We start from the raw sequence: 23,275 nt of genomic DNA, 5'->3' as shown, positions 1-23,275 counted from the left end.
AGTGTTCATGCTGTTCACACTTGCGTACACAAACCATGTACTTCAGTTAAACACTAGATAAAATATTACTCCAGAAGTATTTGCCCCCAAAGGTACTTAAGTATCCAAACTATGATTTATTATGGTTAAATGTTCCTTTTATCATTTGTCACGAAACTCTTTGCTTAATCAACTCAGCTAATGGGAAAAGACTGTTACTCCCAGCAAATCAAACTATTAATAGAAATATTATGGAGTCAAACACTGATATCTATTATAATTATGAGCCTAAAACCTTTTCATCTACTTAAAATAAATCTTAGAATAGTGCTGCCTCACAACCTGAATTCATAAATCAATGCTTGTACTAAAACATGGTGTAGACATAAAAATGTAGGGTGTTCTACTATTATTAATGTTGAAGCTCATAGCATGGACTCAGTACCTGACAATGTTTTGTTTTTTCCCCCAGGGCAACCACCTTTATTAAAAAACAAAAGTAGAAATAATCAAAACAGCATACAAACGTTTCCCTATCTTAAATCAACCTATGGTATTTCACTGGCATGTTCACAAAAATGGCTGCCATTAGAATGATGAATGTACTCATTAGACAAACACATAATATGCTAAAGCAAGCTGATGGGAGAAATGCATATACATTAATGTTAAATAGTAGAAAGCAGTTAAAAACAAAAAAAGGTTTCCAAAGGCTGAAGCTAGAAAAGCTAAATATCATCAATAGGAAAGCAACCTGCAGAAGTACTAATAACTAGTAGCCTAATTCTGGTAAATGTTTAGTTTCTCAAACAGAAATTATAAACTGGTTCTTAACTAAGAAAAAAAAATGTTCCTCAATTATACATGTTCCACACACTAGTATATATTATACTAGTACAATAAGGTGAAGCGGACACTCTGGTTGATAATACAATCTGCATGGCCTTTACCTTCTGCTTAAGCTGAAGGACTGACCTACTCAGAACGTGAAGCCGAAACACTTATTCCAGACAGTAAAGACAAACACTGAGCTGTGGAGTTTCATTTACTCTGGTAGTGATTAACTTCCACTACTAAATGCACATGACACAATCTGGTTTCTCTTTTAAAGAAGTTTTACTTTCTCTGCTGCTGAGGAGGTGGAGGTCCAAACGAGTACGGCCCTGGACCCATAAACCCAATCATGGCCTGGGGTGGTGGAGGAGGCACAAACTGCTGGGCCATCAGGGGCTGTGGACCCTGTCCGGTTCCTGACTGTGGTGGTGGGGGAGGACCCGGATTAAACGGGCCCTGTGGTGGTCCTGATTGGTTTTGTTGCCCTCCTCCTGAAACGCTATTACTTGACTGCGACACTCCACCTGGCCTTGAGCTGTATCCTCCCCCTCCGCTGCTGTTGTAGCTCTGATACTGATCGCCTGTGCTGTAGCTATTCCGCCCATCCCGGCTGCGATCTCTGTATGAAGACGAGGAGGACGTTCTGTCGTCCCGGCTCGAGCGCCCGTCTCGGCTGTAGCTGCTGCTGCTCCGGCTATCCTTGCTACTGCTGCTTCCACTTCCCCCGGCTGAGCGCAGGCGTCTATCGCACTCATCCTGGTACATCAGGTTGGGGTTGTTGGAGCTGGCGCCACGGTAACGCATTCTTCCCCCTAAGAGATGTCAGAACTTTGAATTAACTTGGTTTGACGATAGTTCGTATTTAGCATGGCTGTATTTGGACTTGGTTATCGCCATACTAAGTCCATTCATTTTGTACTCTGAATTAGGTCAAAGATAACAGCTTTTTTTTTTAAAGGCTCTATTGTGTTCTATTACTTACACCAAGATGCATTGATCGTTCATAACATTATGACCACCTGCCTGATATTGCGTTGGTCCCCTTTTGATGCCAAAACAGTTCTGACCCATCAAACATTAACAGCATTAACTACTTCAGCAATTTGAGCTACAGGAGCTTGTCTGTTGTATAGGACCACACGGACCAGCCTTCACTTCCCATGTGCATTAAGAAGTCTCTGCTGCCCACGACCCTGTTGCCGGTTCACCACTGTTCCTTTCTCTGACCACTTGATTCTGACCACTGCAGACCAGGAACAGCCCACAAGAGCTGCAGTTTCGGAGATGCTCTGATCCAGTTGTCTAGACATCACAATTTGTCAAACTCGCTCAAAACCTTACGTTTGCCCATTTTTCCTGCTTCTAACATCAACTTTAAGGACAAATTGTTCACTTGCTGCCTAATAAATCCTACCCACTAACAGGTACCATGATGAAGAGGTAGTCAGTGTTATTCACTTCACAAGTCATAATGGTATGTCTGATCGTTCTCACCTCCTGACCCACGCCCAGAGTCGACCAGCTGCAAAAGTTTGGGATTGATGGCCTGCCGGGCTTCCTCCAGAACCCGGACCAGGTCACGAGCCTGCCGCAGGTTTCCGGGTGTAAAGAATGTGTAGGCTGTGCCTTTGTTGGTGCTACGGGCGGTGCGCCCAATACGGTGAACGTAATCCTCGGAGGAGTTCGGGTAGTCGTAGTTAATGACGAACTTCACATCTTCCACATCTTTAAGTGTGTAATAGGCAAAGGATCGTGTGAAAGGAAAATTATCGGGGGAAGAATAATAAAAAGTTAAAAACGACATAAGTACGAATATTCAAGCTACAGTTATAACCACATGGTGCAGTATTAGAGATTAACAATGGAATATCATAAAAGGTACAAGCTACAGGGACTTACCTGTTACCTGGAAAAGGGTGGCAATAGATTTATTAGATACTATAGACAGATACTTAACAACCGTCTTGTTTGCAGGAACTACGGCATAATAAAATAAAAAAGCTCTACATTGTATGGACAAAATATAATTTACTCATATTTAAAAATGCTTTGTTTATCCTACACCTTAAAGTTAATGAGAATGATTATCATACAAGTATATGTTATGATAATAAATGGAAGCTTTTTCCATTTCTATGTGCAAATTAATAACCGACTTTAAAGCTCATTTTAAAACAAATGTAAAGGTCGATAACTGTTTTCAAAAGATCGGATTGGAAAGTCTGTTTCTCATTACAAAGGTAGAGGTGGCTCAGACAACACTGTTAGTAACCCTGTAGAGTACCATCTCCTTTTGGCTGAGGGTAGTTGTTGACAGCTTCGCACATGGGTAATAATGTCTTAAAAATTGCCAAATAATCTTATAAACTCATGTTCAGGCCTGATCCCTTTACACCTGCTTGTTCTCACATTGCAAATATCAAGATTGTATTAGGACGGGGAGAAACTGTTTCTGGATGCTGATGAATATTTTGGGTAGACGTCAAAACGAATCCTAACAGATGTGTTCAAAACTGAATACTGCATGATCATGTTCCAAATTGATTGATGGAAGATGATCATAAGAAACCACCCAAAAGTCTTGGTATTTGAATGTTATGAGCTGATATTATACATAGGTAAAGTTATATATGTGGAGAAAATCCAATCAGGATACAATCCAGAACCCAGATGTGTGAAGTGAGCAAGTGTAAACAGGATTAAACTTTGTCTATTTAGAAAATAAGTGTATTACTGAGTAAAAATGTAAAAACAAAACAAAAAAAACTACATAAACCTTAACGATGAAAAATAGATAAGAGACACAGAAGTGACCGATTATGATTCTCGTACCAAAGCTGTCAGTATTGGGGGCATTCACAGATACTTACCCTATGTTAGGTTAGTCTTGACTGAGATCAGTCCCAGGTCCAGTGGAGAGGCCCGAGAGGAAGAGGTATATGTGGGCTCACGCGTTCGGCTGCCCCCCCTTCACCCTCGGCACGACACCAGCAACGCCTGGCGGGAGCAGAACCGGCTCCTCTCCAGTTCTCTCTCTCTCGCCGCGTTGCAGGGCCTCCACAAACCGGACCGGACTGGATCCAGCACTCAAATTTCTCCCTCTCTCTCTTTCTCCCCCTTTTTTCTCTCTGCACCATTCCTTGTCCCTCTCGCCTCTCCTGAACCTAGCCCAGGTTAGACTTAACAGGTGCCTTATCCTAACATGTCCAAATAAAGGGCCATGGCATCACTTAATTTAATCAACTGGTTGTTTTTTGGGTCTCGGTTTTTTAAATGTAGCCAATTACTTTTATATTACAGTAAATGCTGAAAATTTGTGCTCGGATCAGGGATGGGTTAAAAAGCCTAGGAGAGATGCCACAGTCCTGAAGACCCCCGGTTATAATGCTGCAGTCCAGATCTAAGATTCTGCAGTCTTGAAGCGGAGGGCTGATGTACGGAAGTAGTTGAGGAGTGGGTTTATCCAGGTCAGGCTCTGTGCTAGCGCCTCACAGAGCTCTGCTGACATGGTAGACGGCAGCTGCTGTACCAATTTAGCACAGCCTGCCTGAGTTGCCATTTAGGGAGTTCAAAAAGCCTGAGGGGAGGAGAGAGAACAATGAAAGAGTGAGATGTACTGTGGATCTGGCAACTCAACAAAACCCACTTCCTCGTCTTCAAACCAGGTTTCGTCACAAAAGAAGACACAAATAACACACCTGCTTCAAAGCTCATGCTTCTCAATAGGAAAGAGTCGAGAAGGCTTTAAAAAAAAAAAAAAAAGTAATTGTTTGGACTTCCATTTCACAGGATATTTGGACACAGAGTGGTCAAGAAGGAGACTGGTATTAAGACCCAGGGAAGACAAAGGGAGCCCAACATCTCCCCCAGGTCCGTGTTAGGGTTAACAGTGAGCCAGCGAGCCCCGTTTATTTGAACGACGATATTCGTTTCCTTTTTTTTTTTTTTTTTTTTTTTTTTAAACAGTAACAAGAAACAGACAATACGGCTTAATGTGTCTAAAACTACTGAGGGATCCAGTAATCACCATCTTCCACAATGTCGGACATCTGAAATTTACTGAGTGCCACTTTAAAAAAAATAACGAAAAAAAGAAGGAAAAATTGAGATTTTAAGTAACAACGACTGGAGAATAGACAAAGTGAGAGAGAGAAAGACAAAGAGCGTGGGAGGAAAACAGAGAATTGTTCTTACTGACAAAAAGAGCACAGATAAAATAAATAAATAAATAACCATATTAGAGGCACAAAGGGGCCTTCAGAAATGTTCCTGAGGGAAAATTACCAGACAAAAGGAAGGTAAAGGGGTAAGGTTCTTGCATCTGAAAATAAAACTTCAGCAAAACATCTTACAAATAAATCTCTATTATATAAATAATATAGGTATTTACGTGTGTGGTGTGTGTGTGTGTAAATATCCGCATCTAATCAGTGCACATACCCAGCCCACGTGAGGCGACGTCAGTAGCGATAAGGATTGGAGCTTTACCACTGCGGAACTCTGAAACCAGAGGAGAGACAATAAGCTCATGCTGCTATGTTTTACATTACGTGCCTACTCAGCCTTACATGCAATACATTTTAACTGGTTCCTTGTGTTCCTTTTTAGAAAAGGTACTACAAGAACCTTTTCACAGACTCATTTCTATTGGATGTACATTATAATTACTGAGGCAAAAAAAAAAAAAAAAAAAAAACCTCATCTCAACCTATTTAAATGTTTGTACTGTTGTCATGTTTTGATAAATACGGCCATTTTTAATAAAATAGATGTTTAAAAATATTCCTTCACTTGTTACCTGTAAGAACCCAATCTCTCTCTGGCTGACTTTTGTCTCCGTGAATGCACATTGCCGGCCATCTACACAAACAGGACACACAATGAACAGTTGGCATTGGTTTTTGTGTCTGTGGTTTTTAACCTGGTGACCAAATACCCCAATAAAAAAAAAAAGCTCCCATTCTCAAAGTTTTTGAGGCAAAAAGAGACAACTTTTTGGTCCAGGGAACATCAATATGGATTATATCATTCATAGATTTTACAGAATTAAAAAGATGTATATTATATATAACTAGCAACTGTTTCGCTTTGATAGAAGAATTAGAAAAATAGTAACATCATGATTGGTGCAATAATTGCTCATGTACCACTTTTGCCCTATTTTCCTGCTATAATCCTCACCCATCTCTCCTCATCCTGCGAGTCAGCTCATCACAGCGTTTCTTTGTCTCGACAAAAATGATGGTCTTGTTCTCCTTCTCTGCCATGATTTCCTCCATCAGCTGAATCAGCCTGTGAAAAATGAAATATAAAATTAGGTTAGACACTTCTCGCAGCATGCGGGGTTGGGGTGGGTGGTTGGGTGTTGGCGGGGGGTTAACATTCAGTCTGTGTCCTCCTCAGTCTCAAGCACTTTCCTAAAGTGACACAGTGTCAGAACTTTGGCGGCCACGTTATAAAAAGGGGACATTGAGTCTGCAATACAGTAGACAATACAGCAGTGTGTATATGAAGCAAAGCAAAAGGCACTGCAGGACCCCACTGACTTTTCTTGGGGATGTAAATCCTAATGAAAACCAGATCGAAAAGACGCTCACTTATCCCATGTAAATTCATTCGTGTTTGGTTTAAAAACGAGCCTCTAATCGAATTCGAGATAATGTCTCACTTGTTGTCTTTTTCGCTCTCCATGCAGACGTCCACAATCTGCAGGATATTGTGGTTGGCGCTGAGCTCCAGGGCTCCGATGTTGATTTGGATGTAGTCATGGAGGAAGTCCTCTGCTAGCTGACGCACCTCCTTAGGCCAAGTTGCGCTCCACATCAGTGTCTGCCTGTCTGGCTGTAGAGAAAGAATAAATAAATAAAATTCAGGAACCCGGAAGCAAAAGCACATCCATCTTCAACTAAAAACCTGATTCAGTACGAACAGACAGATAGACAGAACAAGCTGCCACTCTTGGGCCCGTGAGCAAGGCCCTTAACCCTTTAAAAGTGCATGGCTTACCCGGATCTGATCTAAGATTTTGCGGATCTGTGGCTCGAAGCCCATGTCCAGCATGCGGTCCGCCTCGTCTAGGACCAGGTAGGTGCATCGGCGCAGGTTCGTCTTCCCAGCCTCCAGAAAGTCGATTAGACGACCGGGCGTGGCGATGCAAATCTCAACACCTGCAGGAAATTGTTGCGAGGTTTCAATAAAAAAAATAATAATAATAATAAAAATAGAGGATGGACTTTACTTCAACCGTTACCAGACCGCCATGTATCGCTGCAGGCATCTGCACTCACCTCGCTCCAAGTCTCTTATCTGTGGACCCTTTGGAGCTCCGCCATACACACAAGTGCTCTTGATTCGAGAAGACTTGCCGTAGTCATACGCCACCTGCTGCACCTGTTGTGCCAATTCACGTGTTGGAGCCAGAACCAGGCACTGAGAGGAAGAGTGTCTAGTTATTATCAGAAAGCCACACCCAAAATTTCTTCAATTTCTTGAATTAATTTGAATTCAAATTAATAACAGGATCAATCAAATGATCGATGACGTGCCAAAACCAGATAAATTGCTTATGAAGAGACATCTAATGATAGATAAAGGCAAGACCGGTTAAATAAAATAAACAAAAACGCTCACAATGGGTCCATCTCCTCTCTCCAGGTATGGCTGGTGGTTGATATGCACAATGGCAGGAAGCAGATACTGTGGAAGAGCGAGAGGTCAAGAATAACTCTGACATTAAATAAACAGTCGAGATATTCTGGTCGCTAAAAATTTTTCCACCAGCTTTTTTCTGTCTGCCATCTTTCTTCAGCGTGCAGCGAGCGTACAGGTACTTACAGCGAGTGTTTTTCCAGATCCAGTCTGTGCAATGCCCACCATGTCCCTGCCACTGAGAGCCAGTGGAAACCCCTGTGCTTGAATGGCTGTGGGCTCCTTGAAATTCTGCTGCAGCAATACATCCATCACATACTCTACAATGCACAGAGACATTTTGCACATTTTATCATTCTAAATTAAATATTACAAACCACATTTTCACCAGGTGAAACTGCAGGTCCTCTAAAATATTTACCAAAAAACGCCACAGAATTTCGAGACATATACTGAAGAAAGGCCTTTCAAAAATAAAACATTTCTACAGAAAAAATGTAACCATAAAACAGATGAAAATAATAAAGAAAACAATAGTAAGATGCATAAGATTTTTTTTTTTAGGACTTTTATTTTATATTTATATTTTATGAATTCTACATATACAATATTTTAAAACCATCCACAATCTATATCATTATCTCAATTATCTCGACACTTGTGTGATGATCATTCACTAAAAACTCGTTCCAAATAATATCTGCACGTGTCTGTAATGGTGAAATCTACTCACGAGGAAACTGTGCATGGTGGAAGTTTGGCACCGGCTTCGGGCACCCGGAGCCCCTGACAGTGATCTCGTTCTTTCTGCAAAACTCCTCTATGTCATACTGTGAAACCGGAGTAAAGAACGTTTGGATACATTGGCAACAGAACAGAACTTTAATGTTGTGTAAAAATCCAATAAGGGTTACTATGTTACAGCCGGAAAGTATTTAAAAATTATTTCTATACCACAGATTTTGAGAAACTATTTGAGATGGAACAGTGTATTTACTGACTACATATTATATAGAAGTGGAATTATGGAAGTGATTAATTGCAACATACTTTATAAAGCAGGTTGGTATAAGACTCTATTTCCCACCTGACTCATACGCTGGATCTCTGGGTGCTCACTGTAGAAGTTTTTCTCAAATTTTGGCAGCTCGCTAAGGTCCCATTTCTTCTTCCTCAGTCGGTCTCCTGGGTTCCCAAACTTCTTGGGGGGAGGAGGACCTCCACGACTGGACCCAAAGCGGGCCCTGGTGAACACAAGAATAAAGTATTAGATTAATATTTCTTTCTATATAAGAATCCCTCGATTATGCATGGTAACTCCGAAATTACGTGTTAATAAATGCGTAAAAAAAAAATCAGTCGGGTTTACGTGACTGATTATATAAAAAAAAGGGGTGGGAATTAGGGCTGTAACGATTCCTCGAGTAACTCCAGTAATATAATTACAAAAATTCACCAAATATTTTAGTTCATTTAACTACACACGGAGCACTCTGTTTCCCCACGGCCCATTATTACTGATGCACCACCTGCTAAACTCAGGAGCGCTCTGGACAGGTAACACAGAAGACGCTTCAGAAAAATGGAGGAACGGGGAGAAAACAGCGAGGGGAGAAGAGAAGATTCATATGGAACCCGGTTTCTGCTACATTAAATAAAAAGTGTGCCTAATTCCAAGTTTTTCATTTTCCTCGCAATTCGGAATACTTTCCCCTCTGTAGTGCCAGAAAGATTTACACATTGAAAATTGTCTACAATCAATAGAATCGCATGTTATTAAACTGAGCCTCCGATCCCTGGAGAGAACTCGGTCTAACAATCAGCTCTGGAGAAGACGGAACAAGACTGATGAAGCAGAGGAGCCTTGTTCATACACCAACAGCTTTAAACTTCAGGCCGACAACATGGTTACCAGGGGATGCACCAGAAATTTTGGATGTTTAAAAAAAATACAGTCAGAATTGCGAGAGAAAAAGAAAACTTTTTTTTTTTTTTCCAGGCTTACATAGGATTCAGGCCAAAGAAAGAGGCAGAACGTTTCTAAAGTTTGGGATCATTTCAAACTAAAACAAAGAAAACACCGTACAGTGCGTTTACCGTTCATTTATTTACCCTTTTTTTTTTTTTTTTTAAAGAGCAATCTAATATGTATTTTTATTTAAGATTTTTTTATTGTATATATTTGTATTTACATTTTGTTGCAATATGGAAAATGGGTTTAGTTTTCACAGATATGCGATATGCAATTTCAGCAATAAAAAATTATTGTTTTCTAAAAAAGGAAACAAATTACTTGTTATTTTCAAGAGACACGTCTTATTTTCTCCTGTATATTTAGTATTTTTTTCTTTAACAAAAGACAAAAGTACTTCTTATTCGATAACTCGATTAATCGTTGGAATAAACGGTAGAATTACTAAAATAATCGATAGCAACAGCTCTAGCGGGACCGCTCTAGTGAGTCCGACTAGTTAAATAATAGTTTATAAACCAAAAAAACAAAGGCGTTGAAGCTGATCAATTAAAAATAAAATCTACTACGGCAAAAATAAAACAGCTTAGATTAATTAAAGTTTTTTTTTTTTTTTTTGGACCTACATAAGAAAAAAAGAGGAGCCCCAGATCTAGATCCATCCTTGTGTCAAGAAACGCACCAAAAATAGTTTTTCCGAGTTACTATTAGTCATGTGACCATAAGGTGTTGACATCGTAGAATATATGAGCCAATCAAGCACCAGTATGCAAATCTAGTCCTTGTATTGGCCTATACTTGGTTACACTTTGATTATTAGGGAGGAAAGACTTGTGTGTTTGCTAACCGAGCTTTAGAATGTGGTTAATTGAAGTTCTTCTCAATGTTTGCAATTTTTACATTTTATTTTAATTAATTGCCAGTTAAAAGACAAACTTTAATTAATCTAAGCTGTTTTATTTTTGCTGTAGTAGATTTTATTTTTAATTGATCAGCTTCAACGCCTTTGTTTTTTTGGTTAGAGGATTAAATGTTGCAGGATAATAAATGTTCTCATTGACTGACATTGAGAAAACTGAAGAACTTACAAATTATATATATATTTAAAAAAAAAAAGTTTCAAAATTCACCTATATTCTCTACATTCTATTTAATTATTGCATCTTAAAAATAAACAAAAATAATTATATTAGGAATGAAAAGTCAGTGGCTCTTCTTCTATGTGGCATGTTGGGCTGAAAACTGAAGGTCACCAGGGACCAACTCTGGCCCTTGTCTGGGTTTCTCTGATCCTGATACTCCACAGAGAACCAATCCATATTCATCTATCACTTTCCCATGAACAAATGCAGAAGCTGAAATGAGGTAAAAAGTAAAATAAATTGTAAGTCCTCACCCTCTGTCCCGTCCACGGTCTCTGTCCCCGTAGGAAGAGCTGCCTCTCATTTCTCCTCTTGTTATTGACTTTTTCTTATATTAAATAGTAATTTTCAATCGTATCTCGTGCAAACTAATTATGTTAAAATGTTTTTACTGTAAATTGAATTCAAAGTTGTCGCGTCGTTGTTGTTTGTTTGTTTTGCTTGTTTGTTTGTTTGTTTTGCAAGCTTTGCTACACGCGACTTGTTCTCAAACCTCCGAAAGAAAAACTCGAATAAAACGCAGGAATTCTGATGCTACACGCGTACAAACGTGATGAAAAAGAACAAAAGTCTAAGTTTAACGCGTAGGGAACAACTGTTGTGTTTTGCGGATAAATAACGTAAAACAGACGCTTTCCGTGCAGGCCTTCGAACGTCTTCTGTTACGTAGTCCACCGGAAGACGCTGAGATCAGGGTTGCCAGGTGTATCACAAACGTGTTTTTTTTCTGCCTTACCTTAAATTGCAGTTGTTTTTTTTTCTCGGTTTGTTGGAGCGTTTCTCAAATCAGAAACTAAATTCACAAAACTCATGTAGTCAGTTGTACACATCATAAGAACATTTTTCGTTGCTTTGAACAAATTGTGAATGATTTGGTCGATTCACTTAACTGATTGTGTATAATTGTACTGCTGTTTTATACACCATCAATTGTTTGTTATTTTTTTCTTAAATCAATAAAATGTTTTTACAGTTTTTCTCATTTGCTTTGGAGCATGTCTCGAATCACCCTTAATATTATTTGCAAACCAGTAATTGCATTCTCAAAACTATTTGTACAAACAGCACAACACATTTCTTGCAAAAGCCTGCACTTTTCACAAAAAGTACATGTAAAAAAAAACCACAGGCAAAAAGTACGTTCTCAGTTCATCTCGAAAAAGTCAGTATTTGTGCCAATAAACATCTCATTGCCGTCAGAATGAGGAGTCCTTCTGTCATTGTTCACAAACAGGATCGTCAAAAAGGTTAATTCACGTAGAGCAAAAATTGCACAAGATTGAATTTCTTCTGTTTGGCATCTTTGAAAAACTCAACAACTCAAATGTATTCATTTGATTGCATATTTGATTTTATGTTAATTGCAAAAGACCGGACAGGATTCACACTTTAACATCTATCTATCTATCTATCTATCTATCTATCTATCTATCAATCAATCAATCAATCAATCAATCAATCAATCAATCAAATGGTAAGTCCCAGCCTTAAAATTGCTAAAAAGATATAAAGCACCAAGCCACAATATTCTAATACTTTATAAAAGCAAACATAAAGAACTGATATCTTGTCATCCCACAGAATTCACTCTCACACAATCTCATCCAAACTCAGTGAAATCTAGTGACTTACAAAACACCTGTGGAGTGTTTTTAAAAATGTATTTATATAAGATTTATATTTATATTTATTTAATATAAGATTGAACCCAGCCATTAGGGAGGCACAAGCCAGTGCATTCGTAGTGCCGGTCCCAAGCCCGGGTAAATGGGGAGGGTTGCGTTAGGAAGGGCATCCAGAGTAAAACGTGCCAAATCAAATATGCGGATCACAAATGAGAATTTCCTACCGGATCGGTCGAGGCCCGGGTTAACAACGACCGCCACAGGTATCGTTAGCCGACAGGGTACCGGTGGAAATTGGGCTACTGTTGGCCGAAGGAGGAAAAGGAGAGGAGGAAGACGTCTACAGAGACGGCAGGGAAAGGAGCAGTGTAGGAGAGTGGAGGTTAGGGTTGGTACTTTAAATGTCGGTACTATGACGGGAAAAGGGAGAGAGGTAGCTGATATGATGGAGAGGAGAAAGGTAGATATGCTGTGTGTTCAGGAGACCAAGTGGAAAGGGAGTAAGGCCAGGAACATTGGAGGTGGGTTTAAACTGTTTTATCATGGTGTGGATGGAAGAGAAATGGTGTAGGGGTGATTCTGAAGGAAGAGTACAGTAAGAGTGTAGTGGAGGTGAAGAGAGTTTCTGATAGGGTGATGATCGTGAAGGTGGAAGTTGAAGGGATGATGATAAATGTCATCAGTGCCTATGCTCCACAAGTTGGCTGTGAGATGGAGGAGAAGGAAAGATTCTGGAGTGAATTAGATGAAGTGGTAGATGGTGTACCTAGGAAAGAACGGTTGGTGATTGGGGCAGACTTTAATGGGCATGTAGGTGAATGGAACAGAGGTGATGAGGAGGTGATGGGTAGGTATGGTTTTAAGGAGAGGAATGTGGAAGGGCAGATGGTGGTAGATTTTGCTAAAAGGATGGAAATGGCAGTGGTGAACACTTATTTTAAGAAGAAGGAGGATCATAGGGTGGCGTATAAGAGTGGAGGAAGGTGCACACAGGTGGACTATGTGCTATGCAGGAGATGCAACCTGAAGGAGATTGGAGACTGTAAGGTGTTGGCAGGGGACAGTGTAGCTAGACAGCATCGGATGGTGGTCTGTAGGATGGTTTTGGAGGCGAAGAAGAGGAGGAGAGTGAGGACTGAAAGAAGAATAAGATGGTGGAAACTGAAGGAGGAAGAGTGTAGTGTGAGGTTCAGGGAAGAGGTCAGAGAGAGGCTCAGTGGTGTTAAGGAGGTGTTGGATGATTGGGCAACTACTGCAGGAGTGATGAGGAGGCAGCTAGAAAAGTACTTGGTGTGACATCTGGAAATAGAAAGGAAGACAAGGAGACGTGGTGGTGGAATGAGGAAGTGCAGGAGAGCATAAGGAGAAAGAGGTTGGCAAAACAGAAGTGGGATAGACAGAGTGATGAGAAAAGTAGGCAGGAGTACAAGGAGATGCGGCAGCAGGTTAAGAGGATGTGGCGAAAGCCAAGGAAAAGGCATATGAGGAGCTGTATGAGAGGTTGGACACTAAGGAAGGAGAAAAGGATTTATACAGATTGGCCAGGCAGAGGGACCGAGCTGGAAAGGATGTACTGCAAGTTAGAGCAGTAAAGGATGGAGAGGAAATGTGTTGACTAGTGAGGAGAGTGTGTTGAGAAGGTGGAGGAGTATTTTGAGCAGCTGATGAATGAGGAAAATCAGAGAGAGAAGGTTGGATGATGTGGAGTTGGTGAAGCAGGATGTAGATAGGATTAGTAAGGAGGAAGTGAGAGCAGCGATTAAGAGGATGAAGAGTGGAAAGTCGGTTGGACCAGATGACATACCGGTAGAAGCGTGGAGATGTTTAGGAGAGATGGCAGTGGGTTTTGACCAGATTGTTTAACAGGATTTTGGAAGGTGAGAAGATGCCTGAGGAATGGAGAAGGAGTGTGCTGGTACCGATCTTTAAGCATAAAGGAGATGTGCAGACCTGCAGTAACTACAGGGGAATTAAGTTGATCAGTCACACCATGAAGTTATGGGAAAGAGTAGTGGAAGCCAGGCTGAGAGAAGAGGTGACCATCTGTGAGCAACAGTATGGTTTCATGCCAAGGAAGAGCACCACAGATGCCTTATTTGCTTTGAGAATGTTGATGGAGAAGTATAGAGAAGGACAGAAGGAATTGCATTGTGTATTTGTGGATTTAGAGAAGTGATGGACAGGTTGACAGACGAGGTCAGACAGGAGTCTCCCTGGACTATGTTTGCGGATGATATTGTGATTTGTTGTGAGAGTAGGGAGCAGGTTGAGAAGAGCCTGGAGAGGTGGAGATATGTGCTGGAGAGAAGGGGAATGAAAGTCAGTATGAGTAAGACAGAATACATGTGTGTGAATGAGAGGGAGGGCAGTGAAGTGGTGCAGTTGCAGGGAGAAGAGCTGGAGAAGGTGGAGGAATTCAGGTACTTGGGGTCAACAGTGCAAAGTAATGGAGAGTGTGTTAGAGAAGTGAAGAAAAGAGTGCAGGCAGGGTGGAGTGGGTGGAGAAGAGTGACAGGAGTGATTTGTGACAGAAGAGTATCTGCAAAAATGAAAGAGAAAGTTTATAGGACTGTGGTGAGACCTGCGATGTTGTATGGATTAGAGACAGTGGCATTGAGTCAAAGACAGGAGGTGGAGCTGGAGGTAGCAGAGCTGAAGATGTTGAGCTTTTCGTTGGGAGCGACGAGGATGGATAAGATTAGAAATGAGTTTATTAGAGGGACAGCGCAAGTAGGATGTTTTGGTGACAAGGTGAGGGAGGCGAGATTGAGATGGTTTGGACATGTGCAGAGGAGGGACATGAATTATATTGGTAGAAGAATGCTGAGGATGGAGCCACCAGGTAGGAGGAAAAGAGGAAGGCCAAGAAGGAGGTTCATGGATGTGGTGAGGGAAGACATGCAGGTAGTTGGTGTAAAAGAGGCAGATGTAGAGGACAGGGTGGTATGAAGATGTATGATCCGCTGTGGCGACCCCTAATGGGAGCAGCCGAAAGAAGAAGAAGAAGATTTATTTAATATAAGATTTATTATTAATGTTTCACTGCAGGATCAGAAAGCCTGCAGTCTAATTAAATATGCATCATTCATATTTGCATACGTTTGAAGCGACCATTTTGACGTACTTCATCTTCAAAGCAGGGGCTGTGTTCCAATCGCCTTACTTCCTCACTCGGTACGCGGGCACACTTCCAGGGGCCCAAGTGCACTAATTAGCGCTCACGTGTGATGATTGGAACGCGGTCTCTGTACGGTGAAGGGAGGCGGAAGGGTGAGGGGGAAACCGGAAGTGCGAGTGTACAGTAGAAGAGTCGAATATTATGTATGAAAATTACAGAATAAATACACGTTTAGGGACATTATTTGATAATTAATACTTTAAATTAAGTAAATTTCTTGGTGTTTGCAGGTGAAGGGACGGAAATGCCGCTCCTGAGTCAAAACAAACGAATCGACCACATAACCTCAACATCGGAACTGTTCTCCAAACATTCCCATATAAAGGTGGGTGTAATGGACAGGCATGTGTTTATGTACACAGCTGATTTATGATATTTGCACTATTACATATGAGACGTTTTTGTGTTAAAGGAAAATGCCACACTATTTCGCTCCAAACCCCTTGTGACAGTGGATCCAAAGTGCCTGCTTTATGTACAACAGAGGGAATTTGCAGCCACAACACCAGCAGACGGTGAGTCTCAATGTCCTTCTGCTTCTGCATTATTAATTTGGGTAGAATAACAGTATAACAGTGATGACAAATCAACCAAAAAAAACAGCTTTACAGTGATAAAGTGGCTATAAGTTTATGGAGGAAAAACTCTCAGAGATGGTATAAGAATGAAACCTTAAGTGGCACAAAATGTCCATTCATTATACAACCCCAATTCCAAAAAAGTTTGGGAGACTGTGTAAAATGTAAACAAAACCAGAATGCAATGATTTGCAAATCATATTCTATTAAAAACATATTCAATGTTTAAACTGAGAATACATATAATTTGAAGGGAAATAAACTAAGGTCAATTTGATAGCTGCAGCAGTTCTCAACAAAATTGGGACTTTTACCACTGTGTAGCATCACGTCTTCTGTCCGTATATATTTGAGAATTGAGGAGATCAGTTGCTGAAGTTTTGTTAGAGGAATGTTGTCCCTTATGTGTCTGATACAGGATTCAAGCAGCTCAACAGTTCTGGGTGTCCTTTGTTGTATTTTTCATTTCATGATGTGTCCAAATGGTAAAAGTTCTAAACCGTAGGCAGCCCAGTTTAGTTTTTATTTGCGTTTTTACACAGCGTCCCATTTTTTTTGGAATTGGGGTTTTAGTTCCATCATATATGAGATGTGCTGTTCGGTGATCAGTGTGTAAATGAAGAGCCGTTCATGCAAATTGCAGTCCTGAGCATTTGTAGAAGACTGTTTATATTAATTACAGTCCAAATCCATCCTCATAGTTTTTGAGTTGCTCAGTAACTTCATAAATCCTCAGGCTGTTCATGGGGATCTATGCTCAGCTGCAAAAATAGTGCATCTCTGAATAAGAATTATATTTCAATAAATTGGATACAAATCTGTTAACGATGCATCGTGACGCAAATATTAACTTGTATATTATGCACACTTTTTTACAAAAATCTATCATGTTTGTAACTTTTATGCCGATGCACTGATGCAAATCTGTGAACAGTTTGAGAAAGAATCACGCATGCGTGTCTGCAAGACTTTGGCCATAGGATGTATAATTAATTAATTAATTAATTAGATAGATAGATAGATAGATAGATAGATAGATAGATAGATAGATAGATAGATAGATAGATAGATTTTCTCTTGTATTAAAAAAGATAGGGCTTATTCTATTAAAACACTAATGTTTTAATGGGTCATGAATCTGGATGGTTTATTTATTCTCAGACAGTACTGATATTTAACTGTATAACATTAAATGTGCATCTTTCTTCAGACTCCGTTTCAGTTATAGGATCTGGGGATGCAACAACTTGTCACTTAGTAGTCCTGCGCCATACAGGTAACATAGAGCACATTTACACTCTTTTAAATAAGTCTTGTGGGTTTTTTTTCTCCCTGTAACATTGTGTCAGTTTAATTTTGTCCTGTCATTCTTTAAAGGAAGCGGAGCGACCTGTCTGGCTCACCTGGACGGCTCGAACACACGGACTGAAGTTCCTCTTATAGTTAATGCCGTCACGGCGTTATGTAACCCAGCTAAAGCAGGCAGGTGAGAAGTAATTGGGCTTCTTACTGGGAAAAGCTCAGCATAGTACTTTATTGTATTAAGAGATGTCGCTCATGGTTTAGCGGAGTTGTTATTATAGATACGTGTGTTATTCAGGTTAGAGCTTCATCTTGTCGGGGGATTCGATGACGACAACAAGACTTCACATAAACTCAGCCGGGAAATCTTTGGTAGGGAAATTTGCATGAAGTCAAAGTTTATTTACAGCATGTCGGCGAGTTATTCAAATAAGTACGGATTTATTTTGCAGCGGCGTTTCAGAAACAAAAGGAGGACATTCACCTAGAAACTTGCTGCATTACTGGTAAAAAATTTTTTGTAAAGTTACCAGTAGGCACATCACATTAATAGATTGTCTACTGACCAATTGTTCCTCTGTGTTTTATAGATATAAATGATGTTGTGACAGATGGAATTCACAGACCAATTATCTATGGAATAGGTAATGTATAATATTCTCTGACCCTGTTTATAGACACCGAAGTGCCCATTATTTTTTCATTTTACAAAGCGCAGCACATATTGTGGCACACCAGTGTGGTCAAGTATCTAGTATCAGTTTCAGACCTTTACTGGGTTTGTGTAAACCTGATAATCTGGCAACACCCTGGATTAAACGCAACAAACGATATTTGTAACACTGATATAAATGTGTGTGTGTGTGTGTGTGTGTGTGTGTGTGCATGCCAGGTGTGAACGTTAAAACTGGTGAGGTTTTCCCATCCATGTTTCCACACAGAGGACCTGCTGAGGACTTGAGGTCTGCACGTAGCTTCACAGGTGGACAGGTATCAACACGTTTAATTCTGGATCAGCTTCTGTTTTTTTTATTTATTTATACTAATGATATACTACTTTATACAATGATATACACTTTTTTTCTTATAACCAGAAAAAAGTAATGAAGGCCCGATATGCTGTATGTTTTGACACTAGTCTAATGTTGTATGTGTTCATGATTGAATTGTAATTAATGACTTGCTCTAATTATTGACTAGTAGACATGCGGTTTAATTGGGACAAAAGTAAAGAAATTAGGCATTAAAGAAAGAGATAGTCATGCCACTTTGGCATCACATGCTAACTTTGCATTCAGGAGGTTCAGATTCAGTTTTGCTTTTTATAGACTTTTGTGGGAGGCTGCAAGTATAAATCAGCTGTATGATGAATGTAATGTAATGCGAGTTATTTAACAGTTGGTTTGTATTTATTACTATATGCATGTACACAAAAAAGCATTACTGAGAGTAATCTAAATATGGAGGTTTTTTTGTTCAGCAAAAAATATTTTTTACTTGTAATTTAAACATAAACTATATTGCCAAAAGTATTGGGTCACCTGGTCATAAGTGTGTTATGTGATTTTTTGAGCATTGCATTCCACATATTCCACATTTAGTCCCAAATTGAGGAGCCCTGGGGTGCAGTAAATATTTCAATTCATCCCAAATATGTGTTCAGTAGGGATGAGATCAAAGCTCTATAGCAGGCCACTCAAGATCTTCTTCTCCAAAGCATGTAAACCAGATCTTCAAGGAGCTCACTTTGTGCGTCACCATGTTGGAACAGGTTTCAGTTTCCAAGTTCAAGTGAATGCAAAAGTTTATTACAGCACATCTAAAGTAATTGAGTGCCTCCAGTTTTGTGGTAACAGTTTGGAAAAGAACCACATGTAGCAGGAAAGGTCAGGTGACCCAATACTTTTGACAATATAGTGTAATTCAATGACTGATGACTGATTGAGGCCCATTAAAACCAAGCATGAAATCAATGGAATGATATTGTGCTCTTCAAAAATACAAATGTCTTTCAGACACCATTGTGATTTATCTGTAATTTCTAAAGACATCTGTTTAAAAAAAAATAAAAAAAAATAAAAAATTTTAATTTGATTTTTCCAGTTAGCTGAGGTCTATGACTGTAGTAAGGAGCAGCTGAAGATCGGCCCATGCAGATGGTCTCCCAGTAATGACCTCGCCTTCTGGCTGGATGAAGATGATGAAACAATCTTACAAGTAATTACACAGATTTATTAATTTTTTTCTCACTCTTTTTTTAAAATCTGACTTACATTTTGCTTGATGATCTCTACATCTATGACAGTACCTGTCCACATCTCCTTATGCTGAGCCACCCCATTTCGTCCAACACATCAAGTCCACAATCCGCTTCCTGCTGGAACACCCAAACACCGACACTCTGTTTCCCGGAGGCCAACCGCAGCTCTTCCAACGTTCGGAGCATGGAGAGTGGGAGAGAGTCTGCTCTTAACCCTGATCTTTGCCCTTAACCCTGATCTTTGCCCTTAACAATCAGTAACACTGTGAATTTACCAAAGGCCTTTAAAAAGCAATTACTGGCTGATGTTGTTCTTTCATGCTAATCTATTTCTCTTAAGATTTGGATTAGCATAAAAGGGAAACTTGTACCTGGGATGGAAAGATTGGATTATCTTTAATTATGCATCAGATGAGGTTTTAGAGAAAATAAAATGCCCCTTTATGAACTCCTAAAGCTGGAAAAGCTGGATTTGTTTTATACAGTGTACAATGTTGTACAGTACTGAAAATTTTTTTGGATTTTATTTTATTTTAATATGTATCATAAATATGGCATGAAGTTTGACCTGAGTGTTGTGTGTATATCTTTTTGGATTATGAAGAAAAAAGTGCTGTATATCCTACTAAAATTCTGCAAGAATTGTTTTTTTACAAATTCAAAATATAATAAACATTCATCTTGATAACACAGTGGTTCCTAAACGGTTCATATTCATTTTTAAGGGAGTCTGGTGTCATTTTGTTCTGGACAAGGCATTGAGAAGATTAGAGGGTCTTTTAAAACTTGAGGCAAATTAATGAATGGAGAAATCTCCTACATTTGTGTAAGTCGAGGCTGAATGAATTATTAATCCCTAAATCCCTAAATTCTTTTTTCATTATTTTTTAAATTTGCTGTGAAACTATAAAAAAAAAGCAATGAAAATCAATCATCCAAATGAATATATAATTATATTTGTGTTGAAGTGACCAAAATTGGGTGGATAAATAAGGATCCTAACTTGGTTTGGAAATGAGGACCTGAAAGGAAACGTGCTCATTGTTGCATAACAATTTTCTGGAATTTTCCACTTTGCCTCCGAAGATGTAGATATATTAGACAGTATAGGCAAAGTTGGCTTGTTGCTACAAGAATGATAATCTGGATAAGAAAATATTAGATTATAGATTTCCTACATTAGTATATATTCATTAACATTAAGTTACCTAAAGTTAGGCTGCTATATACAGGAGCTATTGTTAGTTGTAGCTACTTCAAAATGCCCTGTATTTGAACCTGTAAGATTATATAAGAGTTGCTGTTTGCAGTGGGGTCAGATTCATCAATCCAGAGTGAAATTTCTCCCTCGTGATTTCAAAATGTACACAAATTATATGGGAAAAAATCCTGCTTATGGCTGAAACCATAAATATCTGGCCATTCACAGCACAGTAATGTTCTCACTATCACCTACAAGCTGACTTTATGTTTGGAAATATTTAACAATATATAACATTTTTGGTCCACATCATAACCCAGCTTCTCTGAGTTAAAACAACCCTTCCTGGTTTGGTTGATATGGGGCTTGGTTATCAAACCGAGTGTAATAGTCAACCTACAAAATCCCTTTTTCCAAATAAACATTGTAATTTGTCGTTGTTAATCTACACCCTTTTCATGCCTGTGAATAAACTTTAAACTTGTATTTTTAGGGTCTTTTATATTGATACAGGAAGTTAAATGACTCTTTGTATCCTGAAACAGAAACCTCAGGAAGAAATCCCTCTGATTTATAGAAAGATTGAGACAACCCATGACTCCATCTTACACAATCACATGAGCACCAAGAACCTGCCTGAGACTGAAGTTTTCACAGCATTGTAAGGTATTCTTTCTTTTTCTTTCCTAAATCCACATGGATTTAAATTCCAAACCTGGATATAATTTGAGGTACAATTTTACAGTTTGCATTGGTTTCAGTCACTGTTTTGAGCAGCAAAGTGAAAACATCATGACTCAGCATTTTTAATGACAAAAAGCTATTTTAAAAAGCATTAAAAAAAACATTAACATTATCGAAACTTTAAAACATTACATGCCTGTAAGTATATGAAATTGAAGATGTATCTTGAAATAAACTAAAATCAGATTTTAACAGATTGTACACTTGACTGTTAAGTTTTTCCATAATAATTCTAACATGTTTTAAGGTTCACAATGTTCTGTCGTGCTAATTGCACTTTCATTTTGCCTTTTCTTTTACACAAGATTATAATACTGTGCTAAATCCAGCCATAACTGAAACAATGCACAAGGAGGATGAGCAGCGGCAGAAACCTGTACTTCACAAAAGAGGGAAAAACTTATTGGAGGGGGTGAAAGAAGATAAAGACATGTTTAGGCACAGAGTTAAAAGTCTCCCTGAGAACCGACCTAACAGTATGTGTCATATCGCTATACAAATGTACTTTTTTTTGTTGATCAGTTTTATATAATTTGCAGTAAATTCAGTTATTTGTTTCCAGTGAGAAGAGAAAACAGGAATGCTGGTGACCGGAAGGATGCAGAAGCTTGGACAAAACCGGACATTTAAGTGGAATGAGTGGGAAAATGCATTATTTGCAGGGGGTCAAGCATGTACTGCAGAAAACCTATTGTAATTGTAGGGATTTTTATTATTATTATTATTATTCTAATTATTATGCATATAATAATAATAATAATAATAATAATAAACATCATTTCACACATTTTGACCAAAACAAATACATTCCCATTGACATATTCGCTCTACGAATTCCTTTTTCCCCCACAAAATTGAGTTATGTCCAAAACCTACTTTTGCGAACTAGTTCTAGGTTTTTGCCCGATTGGAACCAACCCAGTGCAGAAATGTTCCCTGGGGCCACTTTTACTAAAATGGCTATAACTGTTGAACCGAATGAGATATCATTACTAAACTCCGTAGACATGTGCATCATCTCACCCTGTGCTTTAGGTGCTTGAACCCCAGTAATCGCTGCTTGCTGTATCTGCACATTTGATAAAATAAGCTATGACATTATCTTCCTTGTTTAGGTCTATAGGACCAGGGATGATTGCATATGGAAAACTTTATGAAATTGGGTGATGGGAGGACAGTTCTCTCCTGGTCAAATGACAGCTTCTACTATGTAGAGTAAAAAAAAATATTAAATCAAACAGAAATCAGTAGTGGAAATTTCAAGCATTAATAAACCAATTTATAATTTTTTGTGTCATCAGGTATTATTAGTCATCGAAGGTGCAATTTGTGTAGTTTTATAAGGAAATTTGTTTAAAAAAAAAAAAAAAACTGTCCTAAAGAGTAATGTTTTTTAAATATAAAACCCTTTGCCGTTGTAATGTTTTACATTCAGATCATTATTACATCATTTGGTAGTAATGTATATTATATTTTTATGTTAATAAAATGTCTTTTGGAAAAATATCTTGTCCTGTTGGAGTTGTAATACAGACATAACATCCAGATCCCATAAAAAGTCCTCACATCCTCATACCACAGTCAAATAATGAACAGGTTTAAAGTAAAAAAGCATAGAACTTTCAGCTGAACTTCATTATATGATGATGCCAATTACATTCTTGCTCGGTTGCACAATTCAGCACAAACCCGGTTTGCCCTTGTAGATTCTTCTGTGTTGAGCAAATGAAGAAAAAGATTAGGGATTTAGGGATTAAATAAAGATATACTTTAGGTAGCGGACTTGTACGTAGTTTAAGTTCAGGTTTATTT

At 38.9% G+C, this 23,275-nt stretch overlaps 2 protein-coding genes and 1 long non-coding RNA gene across 3 annotated transcripts; 2 read left to right on the top strand and 1 right to left on the bottom strand.

Moving 5' to 3' along the window:
* Positions 1-433: 433 nt before the first annotated feature.
* Positions 434-11,257, bottom strand: ddx17 (DEAD-box helicase 17). The gene is made up of 13 exons (XM_046860709.1): positions 10,830-11,257; positions 8,549-8,705; positions 8,195-8,291; positions 7,648-7,781; positions 7,444-7,509; positions 7,101-7,242; positions 6,820-6,980; positions 6,482-6,654; positions 5,995-6,105; positions 5,612-5,673; positions 5,254-5,313; positions 2,308-2,538; positions 434-1,625 (listed from the first exon to the last, which is right to left on the bottom strand). Exons 1-13 carry the CDS (start codon positions 10,877-10,879, stop codon positions 1,096-1,098), a joined length of 1,974 nt encoding a protein of 657 aa, XP_046716665.1. The 5' UTR covers positions 10,880-11,257; the 3' UTR covers positions 434-1,095.
* Positions 11,258-15,457: 4,200 nt separating this feature from the next.
* ntan1 (N-terminal asparagine amidase) lies at positions 15,458-20,208 on the top strand. Its single transcript, XM_046860736.1, has 11 exons — positions 15,458-15,521; positions 15,609-15,703; positions 15,791-15,893; positions 17,167-17,232; positions 17,334-17,442; positions 17,557-17,630; positions 17,711-17,764; positions 17,849-17,902; positions 18,151-18,248; positions 19,362-19,475; positions 19,564-20,208. Exons 2-11 carry the CDS (start codon positions 15,623-15,625, stop codon positions 19,729-19,731), a joined length of 921 nt encoding a protein of 306 aa, XP_046716692.1. The 5' UTR covers positions 15,458-15,521; positions 15,609-15,622; the 3' UTR covers positions 19,732-20,208.
* Positions 20,209-21,228: 1,020 nt separating this feature from the next.
* Positions 21,229-22,969, top strand: LOC124388461. Its single transcript, XR_006926420.1, has 3 exons — positions 21,229-21,385; positions 21,769-21,939; positions 22,026-22,969. It is a non-coding gene; the product is annotated as an uncharacterized LOC124388461 (long non-coding RNA).
* Positions 22,970-23,275: the final 306 nt, after the last annotated feature.

This window comes from Silurus meridionalis, chromosome 1 (assembly GCF_014805685.1).
Source record: "Silurus meridionalis isolate SWU-2019-XX chromosome 1, ASM1480568v1, whole genome shotgun sequence".
In the NCBI taxonomy this organism is placed as follows: Eukaryota; Metazoa; Chordata; class Actinopteri; order Siluriformes; family Siluridae; genus Silurus; species Silurus meridionalis.
Note: the sequence above shows the minus strand (reverse complement) of the source record. Positions and strands in the feature narration are given on the sequence as shown.

Bases quoted from the DNA above. Each gene is read 5' to 3' on its own strand.
- ddx17 (XM_046860709.1), bottom strand. From the start codon at position 10,879: ATGAGAGGCAGCTCTTCCTACGGGGACAGAGACCGTGGACGGGACAGA. The intron at 7,243-7,443 runs GTGAGCGTTTTT...TCTTCCTCTCAG, and splicing joins AGAGAGGAGATGGACCCATT to TGCCTGGTTCTGGCTCCAAC. The intron at 6,655-6,819 runs GTAAGCCATGCA...CTTTCTCTACAG, and splicing joins AAATCTTAGATCAGATCCGG to CCAGACAGGCAGACACTGAT.
- ntan1 (XM_046860736.1), top strand. From the start codon at position 15,623: ATGCCGCTCCTGAGTCAAAACAAACGAATCGACCACATAACCTCAACA. The intron at 18,249-19,361 runs GTATCAACACGT...TGATTTTTCCAG, and splicing joins GTAGCTTCACAGGTGGACAG to TTAGCTGAGGTCTATGACTG. The intron at 19,476-19,563 runs GTAATTACACAG...CATCTATGACAG, and splicing joins ATGATGAAACAATCTTACAA to TACCTGTCCACATCTCCTTA.